Source organism: Tursiops truncatus, chromosome 3 (assembly GCF_011762595.2).
Source record: "Tursiops truncatus isolate mTurTru1 chromosome 3, mTurTru1.mat.Y, whole genome shotgun sequence".
Taxonomy (NCBI): domain Eukaryota; kingdom Metazoa; phylum Chordata; class Mammalia; order Artiodactyla; family Delphinidae; genus Tursiops; species Tursiops truncatus.
Window position 1 is genome coordinate 14,067,602 of NC_047036.1, and position 21,450 is coordinate 14,089,051.

General features: G+C 48.2%; 1 protein-coding gene and 1 long non-coding RNA gene across 5 annotated transcripts in view; one reads left to right on the forward strand and one right to left on the reverse strand.

Annotated features, from left to right (window-relative positions):
* RETREG1 (reticulophagy regulator 1) overlaps positions 1-10,631 on the reverse strand; it is a 122,067-nt gene extending 111,436 nt beyond the window's left edge. For 2 of the 4 annotated variants that reach the window (XM_019951112.3, XM_019951111.3), the window contains exon 1: positions 10,295-10,631. In XM_019951112.3, the coding sequence (XP_019806671.2) occupies positions 10,295-10,620 (326 nt within the window). In that variant the 5' untranslated portion in view covers positions 10,621-10,631. Of the gene's footprint in view, positions 1-9,623; positions 9,830-10,294 lie in introns of those variants that run through there. The other 2 variants (XM_073802029.1, XM_073802030.1) reach the window with 2 other exon arrangements.
* Positions 10,632-10,878: 247 nt separating this feature from the next.
* LOC109552709 (uncharacterized) lies at positions 10,879-16,315 on the forward strand. Its single transcript, XR_002179625.3, has 3 exons — positions 10,879-11,372; positions 11,449-11,553; positions 14,281-16,315. It is a non-coding gene; the product is annotated as an uncharacterized lncRNA (long non-coding RNA).
* The last annotated feature ends 5,135 nt before the right edge of the window (positions 16,316-21,450 follow it).

Genomic DNA, 21,450 nt, shown 5'->3' on the forward strand with positions numbered 1-21,450 from the left:
ACTGCAGACCATCTATAAGAGATCAGGCGTTGGAAAGGTATCCATCTGCAAAAAGCAACACTGGAAGCAAGCGCGAAAGGAGGGCAGTGCTCCACAATTCTAAGGGAAAATTATTCCCCACTCAGAGTTCTAAACCGAGCCAAACCAGCAATCAGCTGGAAGGGTGGGATAAACATATTTTCTGCACACGAGTTCTCCAAAACATGCTAGAGGATGTCCTCTCTCCATACCGAAGAGCCCACCAAGAAAGAGTCCCGTAACAGAAAACAGACAGACGCCAAGAACTCAGAGCAAACACAAGAAAACCTTCGACCTTAAACCATCGTGAATAATCTCAAGGAGAAGAAACGGGTGCTGCTGACTCTCCTGACCCTGTTCTCAGCAGGGGTGCAGTAACAGAGGCTCTCACACAGGAGAGGGGGAACGGGGTGATGACGCAGATGGCCTGCAGGGACAGAAGACCCAGGGGACAATCAGACTAGATCAGAACAGGGGGAGGAAGACTCCAAGAAGGGTGGCTCCCAGGGAAAGAAAGAGAAGAGAAAACTGAAGTGGGGGTCTGATAGAGTTGACCTTTATCAAAAGGAGTTCTCCAGAAATGCTGGAGAGTTAGAAAGATCGAACAGAAAAAAATGCTAAGAGCAACAGCAAAATAGAGTTGTACAAGAAAGGGCCTGTAAACGTGGATCTCCTTCCCCACGAAAGCGACAGCCAGGCTCATCCGCCCTCAACCCGCTCAATCTCAGGAACTCACCCTCCTCCTTCAAAGAGAAATCAGCTGCCACTGGCAGGTGACCCTTAGCCACCTGCCCTCCAGGTGTGCCCACCTTTCCCCCTGGTCCTCAGGTGTCAGAGGAGCAGGTGTCCTTCTAAGCCCAGCCGCCACGGGCTTCCCCAGAGCCCCCTGCTGTCCCTCTTCCCTTCCTCTGTCTCCACCCTTCCCTCTCCATTCCCCCATCCTCACAAATGCCAGCACCTGTCAGACGACCCATCGGGCATCAGCAGAGCAGGGGGAGAATGGCATGGGGGTGGGCTCAGGACTCTGCAGAAGGAGTGAACACAGGGAGGCAGGAGACTGGCTCCACGCTGAGGGGCTGCAACTGGTCTCCCGCTGATACTTCGAGATAAGATACCAGCAGGATCACTGGGCCCGGATCAGGTGAAAGCACAAGTGAGAGGACTGGCCGGAGACAACCCGGAAAACTGCCCCCATGTAAGCAACTAAGCCACCCCGACTGCACGCAACTCACTCCAAGTTCGCCTGTGTGTTCTTCCACAGGTACTGTGCTTCTAATAAATGCTGTCTCTATTTCACAGTCTTGGTCCCTTTGCTGAATTCCTTCCTCAAAGACAAGGACCAAGGTCCTTCTTCCACAGCTGGAATCAACAGAAACAGCTAACAACAGAATGCTTCTGACATTCAAAATCGGCTATCTTGGTAGGCACGAAAGCCAGGCACCGGGGAGAGAACGGATTTCCTAAACTGTCTGAACTCCCGTTGGCCAAGTCAGGATCTGGCCTGAGGACCAAATCCCAGAGGGGCCCTGGAGGGCAGGCTAGGGAGTTCTGTCCTCCACAGAGACTGAGCCATGATGCTGCAGCAGGGGGAGGTGGTGAGGGGCTGGGAGGAAGGGAGGGTCCCCCTTCTGGTGTGACTGGGAAGGCCAGGCCCTCATGCCGCCCAGGAAGGGGCACTTGCCGATGGAACCCCAGCGGACCTGGCTGCGACCTCACCTGGCTCCCAGGGAGCCCCGCTCTCTGGGACTCGCCGCGCTCTGACCCTCCTGCCGAAGATGCTCCTTCATCACCACCTTGCTGAGGTCGGTTTCCTCACACCCTCCCCAGGCTCTCTTCTCATACAGCCCAGAAGGTGGTCCCTAGGAAACTTCACCACCCCCAACACACACACATCTGTACTTCAACCCAACCCGTCCCCTGCTGCAACCCCAGGGACCCTCAGAATGGGTAACACCAGCCACTCCTCATTTACCCTCGGAGGCTGAGTCACTCCCCCACCCCCTCTCTTCTCCCATCCAAGAGATCACTCAGTCGTCCTGATTTTATCGCCAGTCTCCCCACCCCGCTGCCTCTCTTCACCACCACGTGTTCCTGCAGAGGTGTCCTGCCCCACCTCTGGCCCCAGGTTCTCGCTCCTCTCATTCGCCGGCGGGGGGCGGGGGGCGGGTGATGGAAAGCCGGTAAGCATGGCCTGGCACACTCGCTGCATGAAGTTCTGAGCTAAAACTAATGGTGTCTCCTGCTTGCTCAACCAGCCCCAGCCACACTGGACTCCGTGCTGTTCTGCAAACACCCCCAGCCCACTCACCCCAGGGCCTTTGCACACCCTGTTCCCTCTGCCTGGAGCATTCTGCTGCAGAAGTAGCTGCTTGGATCCTTCGCTAATGTGCTCTTCGGGAGTCAGCTCACAGTCACTCCGCTGAGAAGCCTGCACTGACTACCCCAGAAAAGTAGCACCTCCTTGTCCCTCCCTGTCCCTTGTCCCTGCTTTAGTTTTCTCCACAGCACCTAGCTTCTCCTAGCATTTTGTGCATTTGTTTATTGTCTTTCTTCCACCATTTCCACCCCGAAAATATAAGCTCCATAAGAAAAGGGATCTCATGCTTTCTTGTCCACTGTTACACCTCTAGCACCAAGAACAGTGTCAGCATGCAGTAGACAATAAATATGTGTTGAATTTTTGAATGGAGGTCTTAAGATAAAGGGACTATGGCTATATGACGGTATATATATGATGGTACTTACATAAAAGTAATAGGCAAAGACTGCTTCTTTGATATAGTCCAAATTCCTTAGCACAATCTAATAGTATAAACTCCTCAGAAACTGACCCCAATGTTTCTCTTTCCAAACTCACCTGTGGATATTCCCTCTAGAACATAAAATACCTGTCCCACCCCTCCCCTCCCCTCCCATCCTCTCCCCTTCCCTTCCCCTTTCTCTCTCTAGATAAATGAATAGTGATGAGGGCTACTGTGTGCCCTGTTCAAGCTTCCATCAGTTAGCTGAGTACCTAGCGCATAATAGCTACTCAGTATGTATTAGTTCTCTTCCACTTTTTACATACTGATTATCCCGGCTTTTCCCCAATCTCCATACCCCCACTTGCTGCCTAAGGAAATCCTATTGGTTCATCTTGGCCCATGTATGATAATTTAGTGCTCGCAGCATAACCTGAGAATTACTTGCTTACTAATCTGTGCTTCTCACCAGGGATCAGAATGTGTCTCAGTCATCACTGTATTCCCAGCAGCTAGTGACAATGATACACCTCATTGATTTGTACCCATTTCGATCAATCAGGCAGCTTAAAAACATTCACGCACAACAGGATAAGAAGGAAAAACAGCAGCAAAAAGAAGCTGAGGGAAAGTTACTACCCAAATAGGCACAACCATAAAACTGTGCAAAATCACTAACGACGAGCTTCGTGGTTATTACACTAGAGAAGAAAATCTGATGGGCTTCTAGAAGGAGCATGAATCTGGTAGGAACAGCCCCATTTCTTAGGTCCTCAACCAGCAGTTCCTGGTGCTAAAGGACCAAGGCCTAGAGAACAGCCTTACGTGGGAACTCGTGAAAGATTTCCTGGGTCTAAGAACAAGCACATGAGGCCACTACTCAAGAAACATTTACTGAATATAAAAAACGTCCACAACTATTTTCAGTGACCTGAAGCCTTTCTATTTTGCAAGACCTTCCTTAAACCAGCCCTGCCCTGTCCAGGCTGGGGGAATACCCTCTAGTCCAGTCCAGTTCACTAAACCTTCTTGAGCATCTACCGTGTTTCAGATCCCATGCTGGTTCCATGCATACAAGAATAATAATTTCTCTTTCCCGCTCCCCAATGTACCCTCAGCCTGAGGCAGGTGAGTCTCCCCAGAGTGACAACATCCAGTGCACGTCCCCCATTTATACCTGGGTTTGTCCCACGTGGAAAGCCCTCACCGTTAACCTTACTTTTACAGTTACACCTTCTCTGCTAGGCCTATACATACAATAAATCTCACAGAGCTTTCATCAACTATTCCAAACCCCTCTGATATCCACTATTCCTAAACTGTAAAGCCCTAGAAACTGTGGCATACGATGTAGAAGTGTGGTGCATTGTTTCAATCAATTCACTGAACCAGCCATGTCTCCTAAAGCAGAGAGTAAGCTCTCAGAGCCAAGTGCAGACCTGGGACTTCTGGTATACCCCATGGACCCAACACCATGTGGGCCTGGAGCAGACACTCTTCCACGGCTCCTGACGCCCAGAGGGAGCTGAGATAAGGCGAGGGACGTGAACTAGACTCGCTAACAGGCTAAAAATGATCCCTCTCAATGCAGAACCCACCCTCTCCCAACATAACTGTTTTCACCCCATGCTGAAACTATTAAGTGAAATTCTGTAGTATTGAAAAATGTAAGCCCTGTTGATTCCCATATCTGTCTTCCATTATCCCTTAGAGTGAGAGTTGTTTTTTTTAAAAAGAAAGAAACACTGAATTTGCAGAAAAGGACACGGCTTCATCACCCAGGCCCGTGACCCAGGTTAGGACTGCGCTACTGAATATGGGTAGCCGCTAACCACATGTAGCTGTCTGAACTGAAGTTTAAGTTCAGGAAAATTAAAAATACAGTTCCTGAGTCACACTAACCACATGTCATAAGTTCAATAACCACAACAGGCTACTTGCTACCATACCAGACAGTACAAACGTCAACTATTTCCATCACTGCAAATATTCTATTGAATAGTACAGGTTAAAGTCATCGTTAACAACTCAGTTAACTTCTGTGGGCCTGTTTCCTCTTGTGTAAAAGGGGAATAATACCTGCCTCACTGGTTGCTGTAAGACTTAAATGAGCATCCTTAATAATTTTACTAGTTGTAGCCTGACGAACTACACCTGGGTATATAGTTATATACGCAGGTATAGTTTGATGGCAGCAGCAATCATTAATAGTAGTAGCTGTCAGAGGAGTTACTATCAAGTAGAATAAAGAAATTCCGTCTCAGGCCATGTGAAGAGAAGGATGCGGTCCAGGAAGATGGGGAGAAGTACACACTGGTCGTATCATCTCAGAATGCTGCATCTGAGGAGGAATACGTACAAACTGAAGTGTGTTTAGAAGAGCCTGGTCAGTGGAAGGAGCCCAGGATTTCTCTTCTGGGGGAAAGAAGACTCAGCAGAAATGGAGAACAGAACAAACCTTGAAACAGACAGAGGACTGTCCTGGGGAGGGAGCCCGGACCTTGGGCAGCTGTAGAGATAACAAAGAGGTGAGCTTAACTCACTATAGGAAAAATATTTGCTAGTCAGAGTTGTCCAGCAGTGGAAATGCTGCCTTATGGAGAAGAGAGTTCAGGATCCCAGAAAGTACTCAAATGCAGTGATTCTCACACTCGAGTCACCTGGTGAGCTGGAGAAAATTCAGATGCTCTGGCCCCACCGCAGGGGTTCTGGCTCGTATATGTGGGGCGCAGCCCACGATTTGCATCTCTACAAGCACCCAGGTGACGGCCACGATGATGCCGGTAAGAGATCGCTCTTTGAGGGGCACTGCTCTAATGCAAGCTGGCCCAACCCATCAGCGATGGCATAGAGGGGCTCTTGACATCAAGTGGGAGCTGGACCCTGCAACCTTCCAAACCAACTCTGGAGGACAGGCCTCCAAGGACTCTAGGTGAATCCTGGGCATTCCAGACTGCACAGGTGCCCAGCCTGAAATACGGCAAAGGTCTCCTGCAGGGCATGCCCTTGTGTCATCACCTCAGGCTAATCAGTTTCTTGCAGTTGAACTATTTATACAAGTGGAGGGTAATGTCATCAGGTAGTGCCAGATGCTCTGAGGAAAGAGGCCCAGCATAGATTTCTCTGCACGCATGGTCTCCAACGGCGGGTTCAAGACTAAATCACATCCGAGCAGCTTTCCAGGCTGCATTGTGTGGCATTCGGTTTCAGTATCGTGACCAGCAATGACAGCAAGAAGAGAGACATAATCCTCCAGCCCTTGCTACCCAAGGCAACTGCCATGTGGCCATATAAAGCATGGCCAGAGCTTGCCACACTCCTCTCACCAAAACCAGACATTTCACACAAATATTTGTGCCTGAATTTTTTCAACAGCTTTACTCGTAATAGCCAACCGTGAAAACGACCCCAAAGAATATCGACTAGCAAATGGATGGACAAATAGAGGTATATCCCCAACTTGGCAGCCTAGTCAACCGTGACGAGAAACGAACAACTGACATACACAACAGGGATGAATCTCAAAGCCTTATGCTGGGTAAGCAAAGCCAGGCACAAACACATCATATTGTAAGGTATCATTTATATGAAACTTCAGCAAAGACAAATCTAACCTATAGTAACAGAAAACAGATCAATCCTCGGGGTGCCTACAGGTGGGAAAGGAAGCCAAAGTAATCTTTAGGAGTGACAGAATGTTCTAGAACTTGATTGTCATTGTGGTTCCATGGGCGTTTACATTTGACTGTTCACTTAGAGTGTGTGCGTTTTATTGACAGTATACCGCAAGCAGCTAATTCTTTAAAAACAAAACCAGATGGGTATTTTCTGTTTCACTGGGTTCATTCTATTTGATGGTGTGCTTAAAACTGGTGTCACTGGTTGCCCCTGGAAGGAGACAGGTAGCCAGTGACAGGTGTCAGAAAGAGCCTTTCCAACTGTTTACCATTTTATACTTTTAAACTTTTGAACTGTGAGGCTGTATTGACCATTCTTTAATAAATAAAATTTTAAATTAAGAAAAAGAATTCACAAACATGTCCCTCATTGGTAAAATGAGAGACCCAACCCTAGGACTATTAGACTGTTGGGCGATCTATTTCAGGTTGTGGAAACCCTGCTCCTTGAGACAGGTGCTACACGGTCTGTATTTTATCAAACTCCTCTGAGCTCTGAGTGAATACCAATTTTTTTAAGCGTTATTTAGTATTTTTCAAAAAATATATCAAAGATAAGAATGCACACACACACTCATAGTTTTAAAATAATTATAACTTGAACACCAGGTAACTTCCACCACTGAAGTCAAAAAACAGAACACTGCCTGTACTCCAAAACCTTCCACGTGCCCTCTGTCATCAAACCTTCTCCCTCCTCCCAGGGACAACCACTCTCTTGATTTTGCAGATAAGAATGTCTTCTATCAACATATCTCTGATCAGCACTGTTTAGTTTTGCATAGTTTTCAAAAAACCAAATCATTCTGTACATATTGTGTGCTTTTTTTTTTTTGCCCAAAATTACGTTTGTAAAATTCATCTGTGTTGTTGCCTATAGCTGTAGGTTATTTTCATTGTTCTATATGTTATTTTATGGTAGGAATAAATGTACCACAACTTATTTGCCCATTAAAATATTCATGGGCACTTTTACAAGGCATTTTTGGGTCCCCATTGCCTATAGAAAAAACTGGTCCAAAAACAAAGTATGACACTCGAGGCAACCACTGCCCCCGGATGCGTCTCCAAAACACCCAGCCACTCTCATCTCCCCTACTTTTCCCCACCAACTCATGTGGCATTGCATCAGTCAAATATATTGGTTGAAACATTAAGTACAATTCCTTAGGACTGGAATGCTATCAACCATATACTAGATCTACCCAAATCATTCCTGTCCATCCAAATCTGACTCGAGCATGATCTCCTTATGAAGACCCCACAGTCCCTTCTAGCCAGGATGCCACCTCCCCCAAAAAAACTGTATCAAAATGAATGATCCCTTCTCTGACTCTTTACCACACTCGCTCCATTCAGCCTTGAGTTATACCCATTTGTTATGGCCAAGTCTCAGCTTTTGTGCTCTCAGTGCACAGCACTAAAATCTTGCAGATAATGGGCAGGTAATAAATGTTAGAGCTTTTGAACCCAGGCTCAAAATCCTAAACGCTAGTGCTGGTACCAGGTACTAAACAATCAAAAATATGCATTTAAGAAGTTCATTTCCCCAAAAGTAACATCAAGAAAAGTGCCAAGGGCTTCCCTGGTGGCGCAGTGGTTGAGAGTCCGCCTGCCGATGCAGGGGACACAGGTTCATGCCCTGGTCCGGGAAGATCCCACATGCCGCGGAGCGGCTGGGCCCGTGAGCCATGGCCGCTGAGCCTGCGCGTCCGGAGCCTGTGCTCCGCAGCGGGAGAGGCCACAACAGTGAGAGGCCCACGTACCGCAAGAAAAAAAAAACAACTACAAGTGCACATCCCCCTCTGACGCAACAATTCCACTTCTGGCAATTCATCCTACAGCAATACTTGCTTATATGCAAAATAATGCATGTTTAGGCCATTAGCTATAATGCTGTCATAGCAAAAGTTGGAAACAATCTTAGTCCATCAGTAGGAGACAGGTTAATCCGTGACATCCATACAGTGGAATTCTGTGCAGCTGGAAAAGAACAAGGAAGTGATCGCCAAAGTACACTAAGAAGAAAAATAGTCCAGATAGTATTCCACAATTTGCGTAGAATATTTTGCATTTGCTGAAATATGCACTATCTGGAAAGATACACAGGAAACTTGTAACATTGGTTGCTTCTGGTAGGAAAGTGGATAGCCAGAGACAGGCATGGGAAAAAGATTTACAGAGTGTTTAACCTTTTGTACCTTTAAACTTTTGAACTTGGAGGCTACTGGCTATTTTTTTTAATAAATAAAATTTTAAATTATGAAAGAGAATTTTACCTCATTGGTAAAATGAGGGAGACCCAGCCCTAAGACTATAGGACTATTGCCCAATATAGCATCAGACACTATATTGTCCTTCTTCTGAGTGCCCACTGTAACTTCATAACAGGTTGCAGAACTATGGAATAAACTCTAGAAACACTGATAGCTAAGAGACCCAAAGTGCAGTTAATTCACGTTCGGGGGTCTAATAAGAAACAGCTCGGGCTTCCCTGGTGGCACAGTGGTTAAGAATCCACCTGCCAATGCAGGGGACACGGGCTCGAGCCCTGGTCCAGGAAGATCCCACATGCCACGGAGCAACTAAGCCCGTGAGCCACAACTACTGAGCCTGCACTCTAGGGCCCATGAGCCACAACTACTGAGCCCACGCACCACAACTACTGAAGCCCACGCGCCTAAAGCCCGTGCTCCACAACACGAGAAGCCACCACAATGAGAAGCCCTTGCACCACATCGAAGAGTAGCCCCCGCTCACTGCAGCTGGAGAAAGCCCGCGTGCAGCAACAAAGACCCAACACAGCCAAAATAATAAATAATTTTTTTTAAAAAAAGAAAGAAACAGCTCATTTCAGGAGAAAAACCAGGACTAGCACAGATCTGCAGAAAAACCTTCAGGTTAAAGGAGCTAACCTAGAAAGTAGCAGGCTGTGTATGTTTCGGTCATTTATTTTCTCACTTTAAGCTTAAGAAATCTATGTCCTGTAACAAGTATCCACTGCTGAAGCTCTGCTTATTCTGCAGTGTGTGGGTCATGCTTGTCATGAGGACACAGTTGCAGACAAAGAAGGTTTTTCTCCACCCTCCATCAGACTGGTAACAGATAACAGGGCACGACCTTCAGTGAAGGAGCCACACACTTCCCCCGTCTTTAGGGGTGAAGGGTGGTTTTTGAAGAGACAAACCTGTTGATCAGGGGCTTCTCACACAACATTCCTGTGTATTCTCTCTGTTCTTCAGCTAAAAACACGGCTGTTTTCCACACGGCACACCTGCGGGGCACGGTGATGTACCTAATCCACCTGTTTGCCGCCTGTTTTCTCATCAGGGAGTAAAGACAGTAAACCCAACCCTCCAGGGAACGGAAAAACAAATCATTCAGTGCCCATCTCAGGTGGCTGATGGACACAGGCTCAGTCTTCAGCGTGCACCTAAGCTGGTCCAGATAGGCCCGCTCTGGGTGCAAGAACGAATGCAAGTTCAAGTGTCTGTGGTCTGGCAGGCTTTGGGCGAGCAGGTCAAGACCTGAGAGTTTCAGAAAGCGAAGACCAAGTGCACTCTGGGCACACCTGTCGGTCCAGGTGCGTGGGGTCAGCCCACCACCTCTCCCACGAGGCTGCATACACACACGGAGAATGACAACTGTTTACAGGGAGGTGGGTCTGGAGGAAAGTTGAAGTGTGTCTACCTGTTCGAGAAAGGTGGCCGAGAAAGTGGGCCAGGACTGACACCTTCCTCCGCGGGGTCCGGCGTGCATCTCCCCCCCACCCCGGCCCTGGGCGCGCCCTCCGCCCGCCCCCGAGCGCCCCAAGGTCACCTGCCCTCCCCGGCGTCCCCACCCACCCCGAGCTCTCACCAGAACAGCAGGTTGGCCCCGACGAAGGCGAGCAGGCTGCGCAGCGGCCTCTTCCAGCTCAGGAGCTCGTCGGCGCGGCAGCCCAGCCACAGCACGGGCTCCCCCAGCAGCCAGGTCACCGCGGCGGCCACCCCGCCGGCGGCCTCCTCCACCTGCCGCCCCGCGCCCGCCGCCGCCCCTTCCTCCAGCGCTTCCCCCTCCTGCTCCTCGCGGGGAGCCCGGGGGGGCGGGGGCGGCGGCGGCGGCGGCGGCGGCGGCGCCTGCTCGGCGGCGGCGGGACCCGGGCATCCCTGCTCGGCGGGCTCCGGGGGCGCCGGGCTCGCCATCTTCGGCGGCGCTGGCGGGCGGGGACTGGCACGGGCACGCGCGCGGGCGCGCCTAGGTGTCGCGCCGAGAGGGCGGCGGGTCCCGGCGCTGGGCGCGCACCGCGGGGCGCCGGCGGCTGGGTGCCTTGTGACGTCAGCCCCTGCCGCGGCGGGCCGCCTCCCGGGGGAAGTGGGTGCGGCCCAGTTCGCGCGGGGCTGGGCGGGGTCGGGCGGCCTCACGCAGCCGCCCCGGCGTGCGAGCGGGGTGGCGTCCCGGGGGTAGCGGGGACCCCGCCCGGGACCGAGGGAGCGTGACCGCCTTTTCCCTTCCAGCTGCGGGGGACGGCGCAGTAGAGCACCGCCGCCCGGCCATTTATCTAAAAGGGAGTCAGGGCCACGGGCGGAATCAACTGGAATCCTCACTTTCTCAAGCCACCGATCGCCCAGCCCGCAGCCTTACCGGGCGTGACGGGCACCCCTCCCCCTGGCAGCGCATTTCCGCCGCCAGCGACCCGACGCCCCCCGCCCCCGTCGCAGGCCCAGTGCCCTTGCTGGGAGAGATTGCACACCCATAGCATAGGTCTTCAGTACTCTGCGAATAACGTGATGATATAAAGGTTGCATTGAGAAAGGAAGGAAAACAAAAACAAAAACATTTTGGGTCCGTTCACGAGCGGCCGCAGTGATGGGGAAGGGGTCTGGGGGCTTCCTCTCCGACTTTGCGGGCAGCGTCATCTGGCTCAAGAACGCACGCTGGTCCGTGCGAGGCACAGGTGAGCGGGGAGCTTAGAAGCAGGACCCCTTGCGTGTGTCACACAGGTTTGGGCAGCCTTGATTTCGGTCGTTCAGAGTCCCTCTGGTCACCACAGGTATCAGGACGGGTAAGGCGCTGTGAGGGCGTGACAGAGTCCTGAGACCTTCCTTCCGGGGCCTCACTGGTTCTTGTGCTTCCGGGTGAGTGTCGGGGTGCGGGGGGGAAGGGAAGAAAGGTAAATGTTTATGCTCCCTTTTCACTATTTGCATTTTTTTAAAGGTTCTGTTCTTTAATCCCCGTTGTCACTTTTCTCTGGAATAAAATGTCGCTTCCCCATCCAGAGCATTCTACCTGTGATGAATCAGAGCATCCTACATCCTCTTGGAGTTCACTACTGGCAACCAACCTTCTTTCACAGGATGGATGGGGCTCATTCCCAGAGCAATTAAAGCCTGTGGTTTCCAGGGAGCCTCTGGAGAAGGTTCTATAGTGTTCCTCTGGGGTCATTATATATGTTTATACCTCTGTGTACACATATGTAGCAATTCAGTACATTGCAGATGTGTGCACTTTCCTGTATGTAGGATATACCTCAAGAGGGTGTATTCCTAGTTCACTCAGAGGTTTACTGAGCACCTACTATGTGCCCAACATATTGCTCAGCTCTGTGGATATGGCTTCCACGCATAGGAAGTTCACAGTCCTAGGACAGGCCGGTGACAATCGTGATAACTGCTGTGACAGAAATAATCACTCAGGGCTAAGAGTCCTTACTTAAGTCGTGCATCCAAAATTAGGGACAGGGTGGAGGAGTCAGGTTTCAAGGGGCTTTTTGGAATAGACGGCATCTGCCCTGAATGGTAAGGAAGTAAAGTGGAGGTTGGGAAGGGGAGGCAGTCATTTCTTTCGGGAAATCAACACGAGTGAAGTTATGGACTTGCAGGTGGAGGTACGGTTCCTTATGTATATTTGCAGGAGGTCACCAAGGCCTCGACTGATCCACTAGTGGAAGGAAGTTTGGTTTTTGACCTGCCGGCAACGCAGAATCTCACGTTTCTGACTTGTCTTTGAAAAGAATCGCGACAACCCGGTAGAGAGTGGCCAGGGAGGCATGAAACTTCAATGTGGAAACAATCCCGGTATTTTTTTTCCACAAAAGAAAGACCATCCTTCCCCGGGTATTGCCCCCTCTCTGGTCCTAGTGCAGGACCTTTTGAAAGATAAAGGATGCTTTATTGTGTCACCTGGCCTTTGCTTAGCACCGGATACAGCCCAGGGGATGCGAATATTCGGAGATTCGTCCCTAGACTCCACAGCTGGAGGGAAGAATTGCAGGGCAGAGGAGGTGAGGAACCCGATATCCCCATTGTCCAAAACAGCATGATATGATTTCAGAAACATGTCTGCCATATCCGACACATTCCTCCTTCTCCCCGGAATTCTAATTATTGTCAGGATAGGTTGAGATAGTGAAAGCTGTTGACAACCAAGACACATAAAAGCTCAACTTCAGTTGCTACATGTGGTTTGCAGCACTTCTCTCCATTTAATGATAAGCTCCCTACTCACCGCTCTGTGAAATCTTTTCCTTTTCTCTTAAAGTAAAATGTTCCCCAACACTGTTTTGCACAAAAAAACTGGACTGATTGCTCTAATCTGTCTTTTTCACCTCTGACCTCTAATCTACCAGCAGATAATGTCACAGGAGTAGACACTGGCCTAGACATATAAATGGGTGCTGTGTGTTTTTTCTTTGTCTACTTATCTTTGTGATGTGTGAATAATGTATTCAGTGCTAAGACTACATAAAAATAATGCTAATGATGCTTAAAATAAACCTTGTCTCCTCGTTTCAACAACATGTCACGTTTAAAACCCCTGTGGGTAACCTTACCGTTTAAGATTCTCTTCTGAATTTTGCATCTCTGTGTCCTGGGGACAGAGTGATTAACAGTAATGAGCTAGACGACTTGAAAATATAGATCCGAGGAAAACAAGGAAAATGGGTATGTGTCAGAGGGGAAAAAAAAAGGAGAGAGAGAGAGAGAAAAATAGTTGTAGCCATTGAATCTAAGCGACAGTTCAGAAAATAACAACTCAGGCAAAGAAAACCAAAATACGAACAGGAACTCTTAAAAGAGGCCACTCGCTTTTCTCTTCCAAAAGTAGCTAGAAAGCTTGTAATAGGAGAGAAAAACAATGAATAATTAATTCCCACTCTAGGAGGTCACATTGGCAACACCAAGCTAAGCCTTGAATGAGAGGGAAATGCCCCAATATTGGTTTCTTTTTTTCCCTAAAATGTTTCATATTAGACTCCTACAGGAGGTCCTTAAATGAAGGAGCCGTGCATCGATGTTGTATTATATTAGTCCTGCAGATAGATTTTTGTGTGCTGATAATTTTGTTAAAGCAATTCTACCCTCCTATTCTTACCGTATCCTCTAGTCTGTATTGATAATTTTGTTAAAGCAATTCTACCCTCCTATTCTTACCATATCCTCTAGTCTGTATTCCTAACTTTTTTTGCCACTGAGTCAGGAGAACCTAATAGTCTAAGCAGAGAGAAATAGGAACATCACGCAACAACAGAGGGGTTGGAAAGGAAGAGTGTGCCTGGTTTCCAAGGCCCAGCTCACAAAAGGAATTAGCTATTTCTGTTTTGGGTTGACTGTTGCGCTTATTAGAATTGGAATATCCAACCCAGAATAATCTGTGTTTGATAAGCATTCTGTAAGGGAGGTGCTAACCAGAAATGAACCGCAAGATGGTGGCCAACCACACCCAGTTGGGGTACTGAGTTTTACGTATTATTCCCTAATAATATACAAAAGAGCTTTGTCAAGTCTTCAGGAAGGTTAATTTAAGGAACCTGAGGTCACGCTACAAGAGTATGTCCCGAAAAGCTACCATTTATCTGCCCACAGGCACACACGTCAACACACACACATGTGATCAGCAAGGATGATTTCAGAACATTGACTTCCGAGCCCTTCCCACCTGCCTAGCAGTTACACTCAACTCAGCAGACGGGTCCACCGTTCCGGTCCTGTTGGAGGAGGTCACCGAGAGGACGTGACCGCCATCTGAGCCTCAAGCTGGACCCTGGCAATTGGAGGCACCTCACTCCCTCCCCTGCCTCGGAAGATATGTTCTGCCCACCGTTCCCACAGCCGGAGCTGTTCCAAGGATGCAGCCATGAGAGAGCAGTGTGGTGTTGAGACCGTTTGGACGGTCAATGTAACTGAACCCCGTTAAGGCCTCTGTATAAACTCTTAGGATTCTGGCGGGCTGGTGCGGAAGTCAACTGTCTCCCCCGATGGGCTGCTAAGGGGTGTGAGCTTTGGGGCCTTAGGTGGGCCTTCAGCAGGAGAGTAAAGTGGCCTGGTTTGTGTTTCAGGAAAGTATCTGGGGCAATGGATTCCATAGAGCCCGGCAGAGACGCTGGAAGAGACTCTTTCCTTGTCCCTCGCTAGGAGAGGGGGGAAGATGAGGAACAAGTTTGGGACATCTTCAGAAAGGCTGGTTAGGCAGGTGGGCACAGGGGATCCTGGACAGGATCCAGGTGGAGGGAGTGGCCTGTACAAAAACTTGCCAGAGGGCAGGCTGGCCGCGGTGAGTTCAGACGCCAGATCAGATGGACTGTGGGGCTCAGAGGATGTGATGAGACTTCCGGACAAACAGACAGAGGGAGTTTTGAGTGTCAGTTCAGACACAATTCTGTGAGTGGCGGAGGATTCCTGAAATTGGTGGATTTTCTTTTTTATCGTCGTGTCTTTGTTTTTACCGAGAGAAGGGATAGACTCAAAATTCCAGTCTCCTGAGGCCCCAGCTTGATGTCCATCATCAAAGCAAAACCGCGATGTGCTCGTCTCTAAATGCAGGTCTCCAAATCAGGCCTTCAGTCTCAGGGGTATTCTCTAAGCTAAAATTAGACTCGTGGAATGTACTGGAATCGCTGCGTTACATCCCACAGACATCCCTTCAGAGCCTGTATTTGGCTTGTCACCTGTGACTAATTTTAGTTCATTAGAAATCAGGCACAAAACCTGGTGACTTTTTAGGCTGGGATAGCGGCCCGGGCCCTGTTGAGATCATGCAGTCAGGCTGTGTCACATGCATCCTCTTAGACCCGTGCATAAACGGGCACAGCCAGGGCTGTTCATGGGCACACTTAAGCTCTACAGGACTCCTGAGCCGTCAAAGGAGTTTGGAGATTGTATTTAATACAGTTCACAGTATGGTACATTTGCTTGGAGGCCAATTTATTGTAAATTGATTTCTGTCTACCCCACTGCGTTCTCCTGTCCCGCCTCTGCCCTAAACCAGGCCCCCCAAAACAGCCTTGGGAGCTTCCTTTGGGTTGCTGGGACCGAAGGCCTTTCTTCTTTCTCCAGGGAGAAGATGCCTATGAACTCAGGGTCCCACAGGCTCAGTGGCCTCAAGCTCCCCAGGTGCTGAGCCGCTGGATTTCCCAAACTCTGCCAACCGCTGGCATCCAGTGCACCTATAGACCGTTTTTTCTCCCACTGATGAGGCAGTTCTTGCTCTTGCCCTATAAGGAAGGGAGGTGACAGAGTTGGAGGGAAGAGACTCCTTCAGGAATGTCTACCCCAGTGGGTCCCTGTTCCTATGAGTTAAGCTTGTTTCTTAACCCATCCCGTGTGGGGCTGTCTGATTCCTCACAAGCCCTGTTGGGGAAGACAGGGGGGATCACAAAGACAGCCACCACCCTGGCACAAGAAGGAGCTTTAACAACTGCCCAGGAAACCACAGTCACCCAGTCCCCAGGGCAAGAAATACCGGAGTGAGTTTTGATTCTGGTCACTCCTTTCTCTGTGTGGAGCGACCATATGTCAGGGTCGCCCACGACAGTCCTGGCTTATGCCTATTGTCTGGCATGGTTATTTTTTTAAAATAAATTTATTTATTTATTTTGGGCTGCGTTGGGTCTTCGTTGCTGCGCGCGGGCTTTCTCTAGTTGCGATGAGCGGGGGCTACTCTTCATTGCAGTGCGCGGGCTTCTCGTTGCGGTGGCTTCTCTTGTTGCGGAGCACGGGCTCTAGGCACGTGGGCTTCAGTAGTTGTGGCTCGCCGTGCTCCGCGGCATGTGGGATCTTCCCGGACCAGGGCTCGAACCCATGTCCCCTGCACTGGCAGGCGGATTCTTAACCACTGCGCCACCAGGGAAGGCCCTGGCATGGTTATTAATAGCACTTCGTTTTCTTTCTCAAAGGTGTCGGGTTTGGATGATAAATTATACAGGCTCCCCATCCGTCTCTCATCTGTCACTAGCCGCTGAGAACGCTTCTTCTCAAAATAGAGCCATCTTCCCTGTCCAAGCTTCATCACTCGCTGCCTGTCTAAATTGCAGTAGCCCCGTGCTTCCGTCTCTTCCGATCCACACCGTACACGCCTCCTCTAAAATGCAGCTCTCAACATGGGACACCCACCCAAATGCTTCCAACGATGTCCAGTCACCTAGAACCGCTAAGTCAAAATCACAAACCACCTTCTAAAGTCCTGGGTCATCTCTAAAAGTCGTATTTCTTTTTAGGCAGATTAGCTGCTCGCGAATCTGGACACTTGACTATCGTCAGATGAACTCTCCACCAGTCAGATTAACTCTTCACCGAGTCCACGCTCCAAGCAAGCCCTCGCATTCATGGCTTTGCTGACACGGTTAAACGTTTTCCCGTCTTCTCCAGCCCTAGCTTCTCTCTCTGCAACTCAGCCCATCCTTGTCCGGAAATCCTTCCTCAAGCGCAAGGAGCATGGGTTTCAAATTCATGAAGATCTGAATTTGATTGTAGATCCTAGTGTCCAGGCACTAACCATTATGTTTTATTGATCCTAAAACACACCTTTTCCCCCCCACATTTTAACATACCTGGGAATGAAATATGCCTTAAAATCTACGACACTTTAGCATCAGTTAAATATAGTAGCTCTCTGGCTTTGTGTTCTAACACAGACTCTCCGAGTCTTGGTTTCCTCATCTTTTAAAACAGGAATAATACCTGAGTCTCAAGACTGTTGTGGAAATGACTTGAGATAACTCTAGTCGAGACCCGGGGTGGGGATATCTCTGTGGGAATCTGGATACTACGTCCAGCCATTTTGTAATCATCACCCAGTATCTCACAGGAAGATGTACCACGTGCAAAAATTGCAGTGGCGGGCTTCCCTGGTGGCGCAGTGGTTGAGAGTCCGCCTGCTGATGCAGGGGACACAGGTTCGTGCCCCGGTCCGGGAGGATCCCACATGCTGCGGAGCGGCTGGGCCCGTGAGCCATGGCCGCTGAGCCTGCGCGTCCGGAGCCTGTGCTCCGCAACGGGAGAGGCCACAACAGTGAGAGGCCCGCGCACTGCAAAAAAAAAAAAAATTGCAGTGGCAACAGATTCCAAAGTTTGTGTACTAATAGAAATTCACAGAATCCTCTGCAGTGTGCTGAATCAGAAAGTAGTCTCCCCCACAGGGGTGGCTTAACCACAACATTCCACTGAGAACTCTGTTCAGAGGAAATAAGGGGGACCTTTCTCCAGGGGTAATTGGTCAAGTAGCTTTTAGTTGGAAAGATGTCATTTGCTTCGAGAAAACTACAAAAGCAGCTTTGTCCTTAATTTATTCCTAAGTAGAAAATCTTCAAAAGCTGATTTTATGTTAAAAAAATCCCCAGGTAGGTAAGTATTGGGTCCCAGGTGGATGTTTTGATAATGCTCATTGGGTAATGTTCATTGCCCTCCCTTGTGAGAGATCCTCCCCTCTCTGTACAAAAGTTTGCCCGCTCTGAGAAGCCTGGCAGGCAGCCACCCTGGGCTACAACTAGCTGACTGACAAGGGAATCTCTCCTTCGGTGTCCTTTTGCTGCAACCTCAGGTGAGAAGCCCATCCTTTGCAGAAGAGCCCCAAGTACAGAGCATCAAGGGTTGTGGTAGGATTGTAGGATTTTAATTGGAGCTATCAGTAACTATGAAGGGCCTGAATCAATAATACCCCATGGCAATAAGCTCACTTAGGGAGCAGGTGTTGGTTTCTAACTATTTTCTACCAAAAAGAACCAAGGCTCCTTAGAGAATTGGCTGATAGTAGGTCTGAGTCAGGAAGGTGTTGCATGCTGGAAAGCAAAGATAAGTTCAAAGACAATTTAATAGTTCATATCAAAAGGACACAGAAGCCAGCCTGAAAGGGATTCCACTGACCAAATCTGGGAAACTTTAAGGATCAAAAAGAATAGGGACTTCCCTGGTGGTGCAATGGTTAAGAATCCGTCTGCCAATGCAGGGGACACAGGTTCGAGCCCTGCTCCAGGAAGATCCCACATGCCGCAGAGCAACTAAGCCCGTGCGCCACAACTACTGAGCCTGCACTCTAGAGCTCGCGAGCCACAACTACTGAAGCCCGTGAGCCACAACTACTGAAGCCCGTGAGCCTAGAGCCCATGCTCCGCAACAAGAGAAGCCACCTCAATGAGAAGCCCACACACTGCAACGAAGAGTAGCCCCCGCTCGCCACAAGTAGAGAAAGCCCACGCACAGCGACGAAGACCCAACGCAGCCAAAAATAAAATAAATAAATTTAACAACAAAAAAAACAGAGGAAGAGATTGAGGAGAATAAAGAAATATAACAGACAAGTCAACGTGTGAAAATTGATTGGATTCTGGGTCAAAAAAATAGTTATCAAGGACATTTGGAGGGAAAATTAGGGTAATTTGAGTCCAGACTGCATAGTAGGTGATCTTGTTGAATCAATACTGCTTTTCTTAGGCATGATAATGATATGGTGGTGTGAGAGAATATCCTCCTTCTGAGTGATGCAATATGCACCATTTAGGTGTGAAATGCCAGAAGAGCAGCCATCTGCTTTCAGCAAAAAGGAAGTGTGTGTATATATATATAGAGAGAGATATAAATAGAGAGATAGAGGAAATGGGTGCAGCAAGATGCTGGTGAATCTATGTGAGGGGTATCTGGGTGTTCATTGGTCTGTTCTTTCAACTTTCCTGTGGGCTTGAACATTTTCAAACAGATGTTTTTTAGAAGACTGTATGAGAGAATAGGAAATAGAGAACGTTTATATATATATATATATATATATATATATATATATATATATATATATATATATTTTTTTTTTTTTTTAAAAACAGATCTCTTCTAGTTCCTTTTGCCTGAGACTATGACCTTTGATAATTTCTCTTTTCCAAGAACTCTTGCTTGACTTAAAATCACTGTGACAACAGAGCATGGGAATCATAGCAACAGGAAATGAAATATTTCTGCTTTCTCTAGAGAACTGTAGCTTATCTATGTAATTCTATCTTCTTATATTGAACATCAACTATATACAAGATCCTATGAGAGGTACCACGAGTGATACAAAGATAAACAACAACATGGTTTCTGCCTTCAAAGGGCTTAAAATCGAACACATAAACAGGGACTCAACATGTTTTGAGTGGTTATTATGAGCTAAACAAAAGACTAGGACTAGGGATCTAATTATGAATAAGACACAGTCCCTGCCATCAAAGAGACCCTTGTCTTTTGAGAAATACAGACACATACATTAATGCCAATATAATAAAACAAGATTTATGAAAAGATCTTTATCACTGTCTAAAAATTATGCCCAAGCATCCAGGGACAGCTTCAGAACAAAGAGTAGCTCTGAGCTAGGATGTGAAGAGGAGGTCAGAATGTTTTCAAAACAGATTGGTAGACATTCCAAGAAAATGGAACAAAATATACAGAAGCATGAAGGTGTGAAGGTATCATGACATGTTTGGGGATCCACAGGTAGTTAAATATAGCTAGAATTTGGGGTATTTATTGAGGAGTAGGAGAGATGGAGCTGGGAATCAAGCTAGTTGATCAAGAGATTTCATGTTACACTGAGGAGTTTGAGTTGCATCCTGTAGGTGATGGGGAAGCTTTGGAAGTAAGTGACGTGATCTGATTCTTATCTTAGAAAGATAACCCTGGTGGTGAAGTGGCAGGTGAATTGGGAGAAGATGAGGGAGAGAGACTGGTTAATGGACTTTTGTAATAGCACAGGCAAGAGATGCTAAGAGCCTAAACCAAGACAGGGGAGGTGGAGACAGAGAAAGGGTAGGCGCAGGAGACATGTCGTATACAGCATCAGTCGGCTCTGGTGACTGAATGAATGTTGGGAAGTGAGGGAGAGGAGGTGGTCCAAGATAACCCCTGTATTAGGGTTCTCCAGTGAAACAGAACCAACAGAATGTCTGTGTGTGTGTATGTGTACGGGGAAAAGGGGGAGGGGGATTTAAGGAATTGGATCATGCAGTTGTGGACACAGGCAAGTCCGAAGCCTGCAGGGTGGTCTGGGAGGCTGGGAATTCCCACAGGAGTTGATGTTCAGTCTTGAATCTGCAGGCAGTCTGGAGACAGAATTCTGTCCTCCTTAGGGCATTTCAGGCTTTTCTCTTAAGGCCTTCAACTGGTTGGATGAGGCCCACCCACATTATGCAGGGCAGTCTGCTTTGCTCAAAGTCTACTGATTTAAATGTGAATCACCCCTAAAAAAATAACTTCACAGCACCATCTAGAGGTATTTGATAAAACAACTGGGCACCAAAGCCTGGCCAAGTTGACACATAAAATTAACCATCATCCCAGCCCCTTAAAAGACTGGTTATATTTCTGTGCCATTACTAAATTATGGAATAGAGGAGAAAGGCTGGAGACAAATTTGAGGAGAAAAATAACATCAGTTTGGAAAATGTTGAATTTCAGTTGGTCATGTTGTGTGGTCAATTGGAACAGATGCACAGGGACAGATCTTTCCAATGGGTCCAATTTAGAGATCTTACTGGAAGCCATAGGACCAGATGAGGCTAGACTACGAGAGACTGTTCATTCATTCAACAACAGATGTCTTCTGGGTGCCTCTATGGGCCAGACAGACAGGGGGACCATAGTGTACCCAAGATAAAATTCCTATCCTCATAGAGCTTAAATTTTAGAAGGGTTGGCAGGCAATGAGCAAATCTTCACATAGATATATCATTTCAAATAGTGATAGGTATAATTTACTGCTGCCTAACAAACCATCCCGAAACTTGGTGGCCT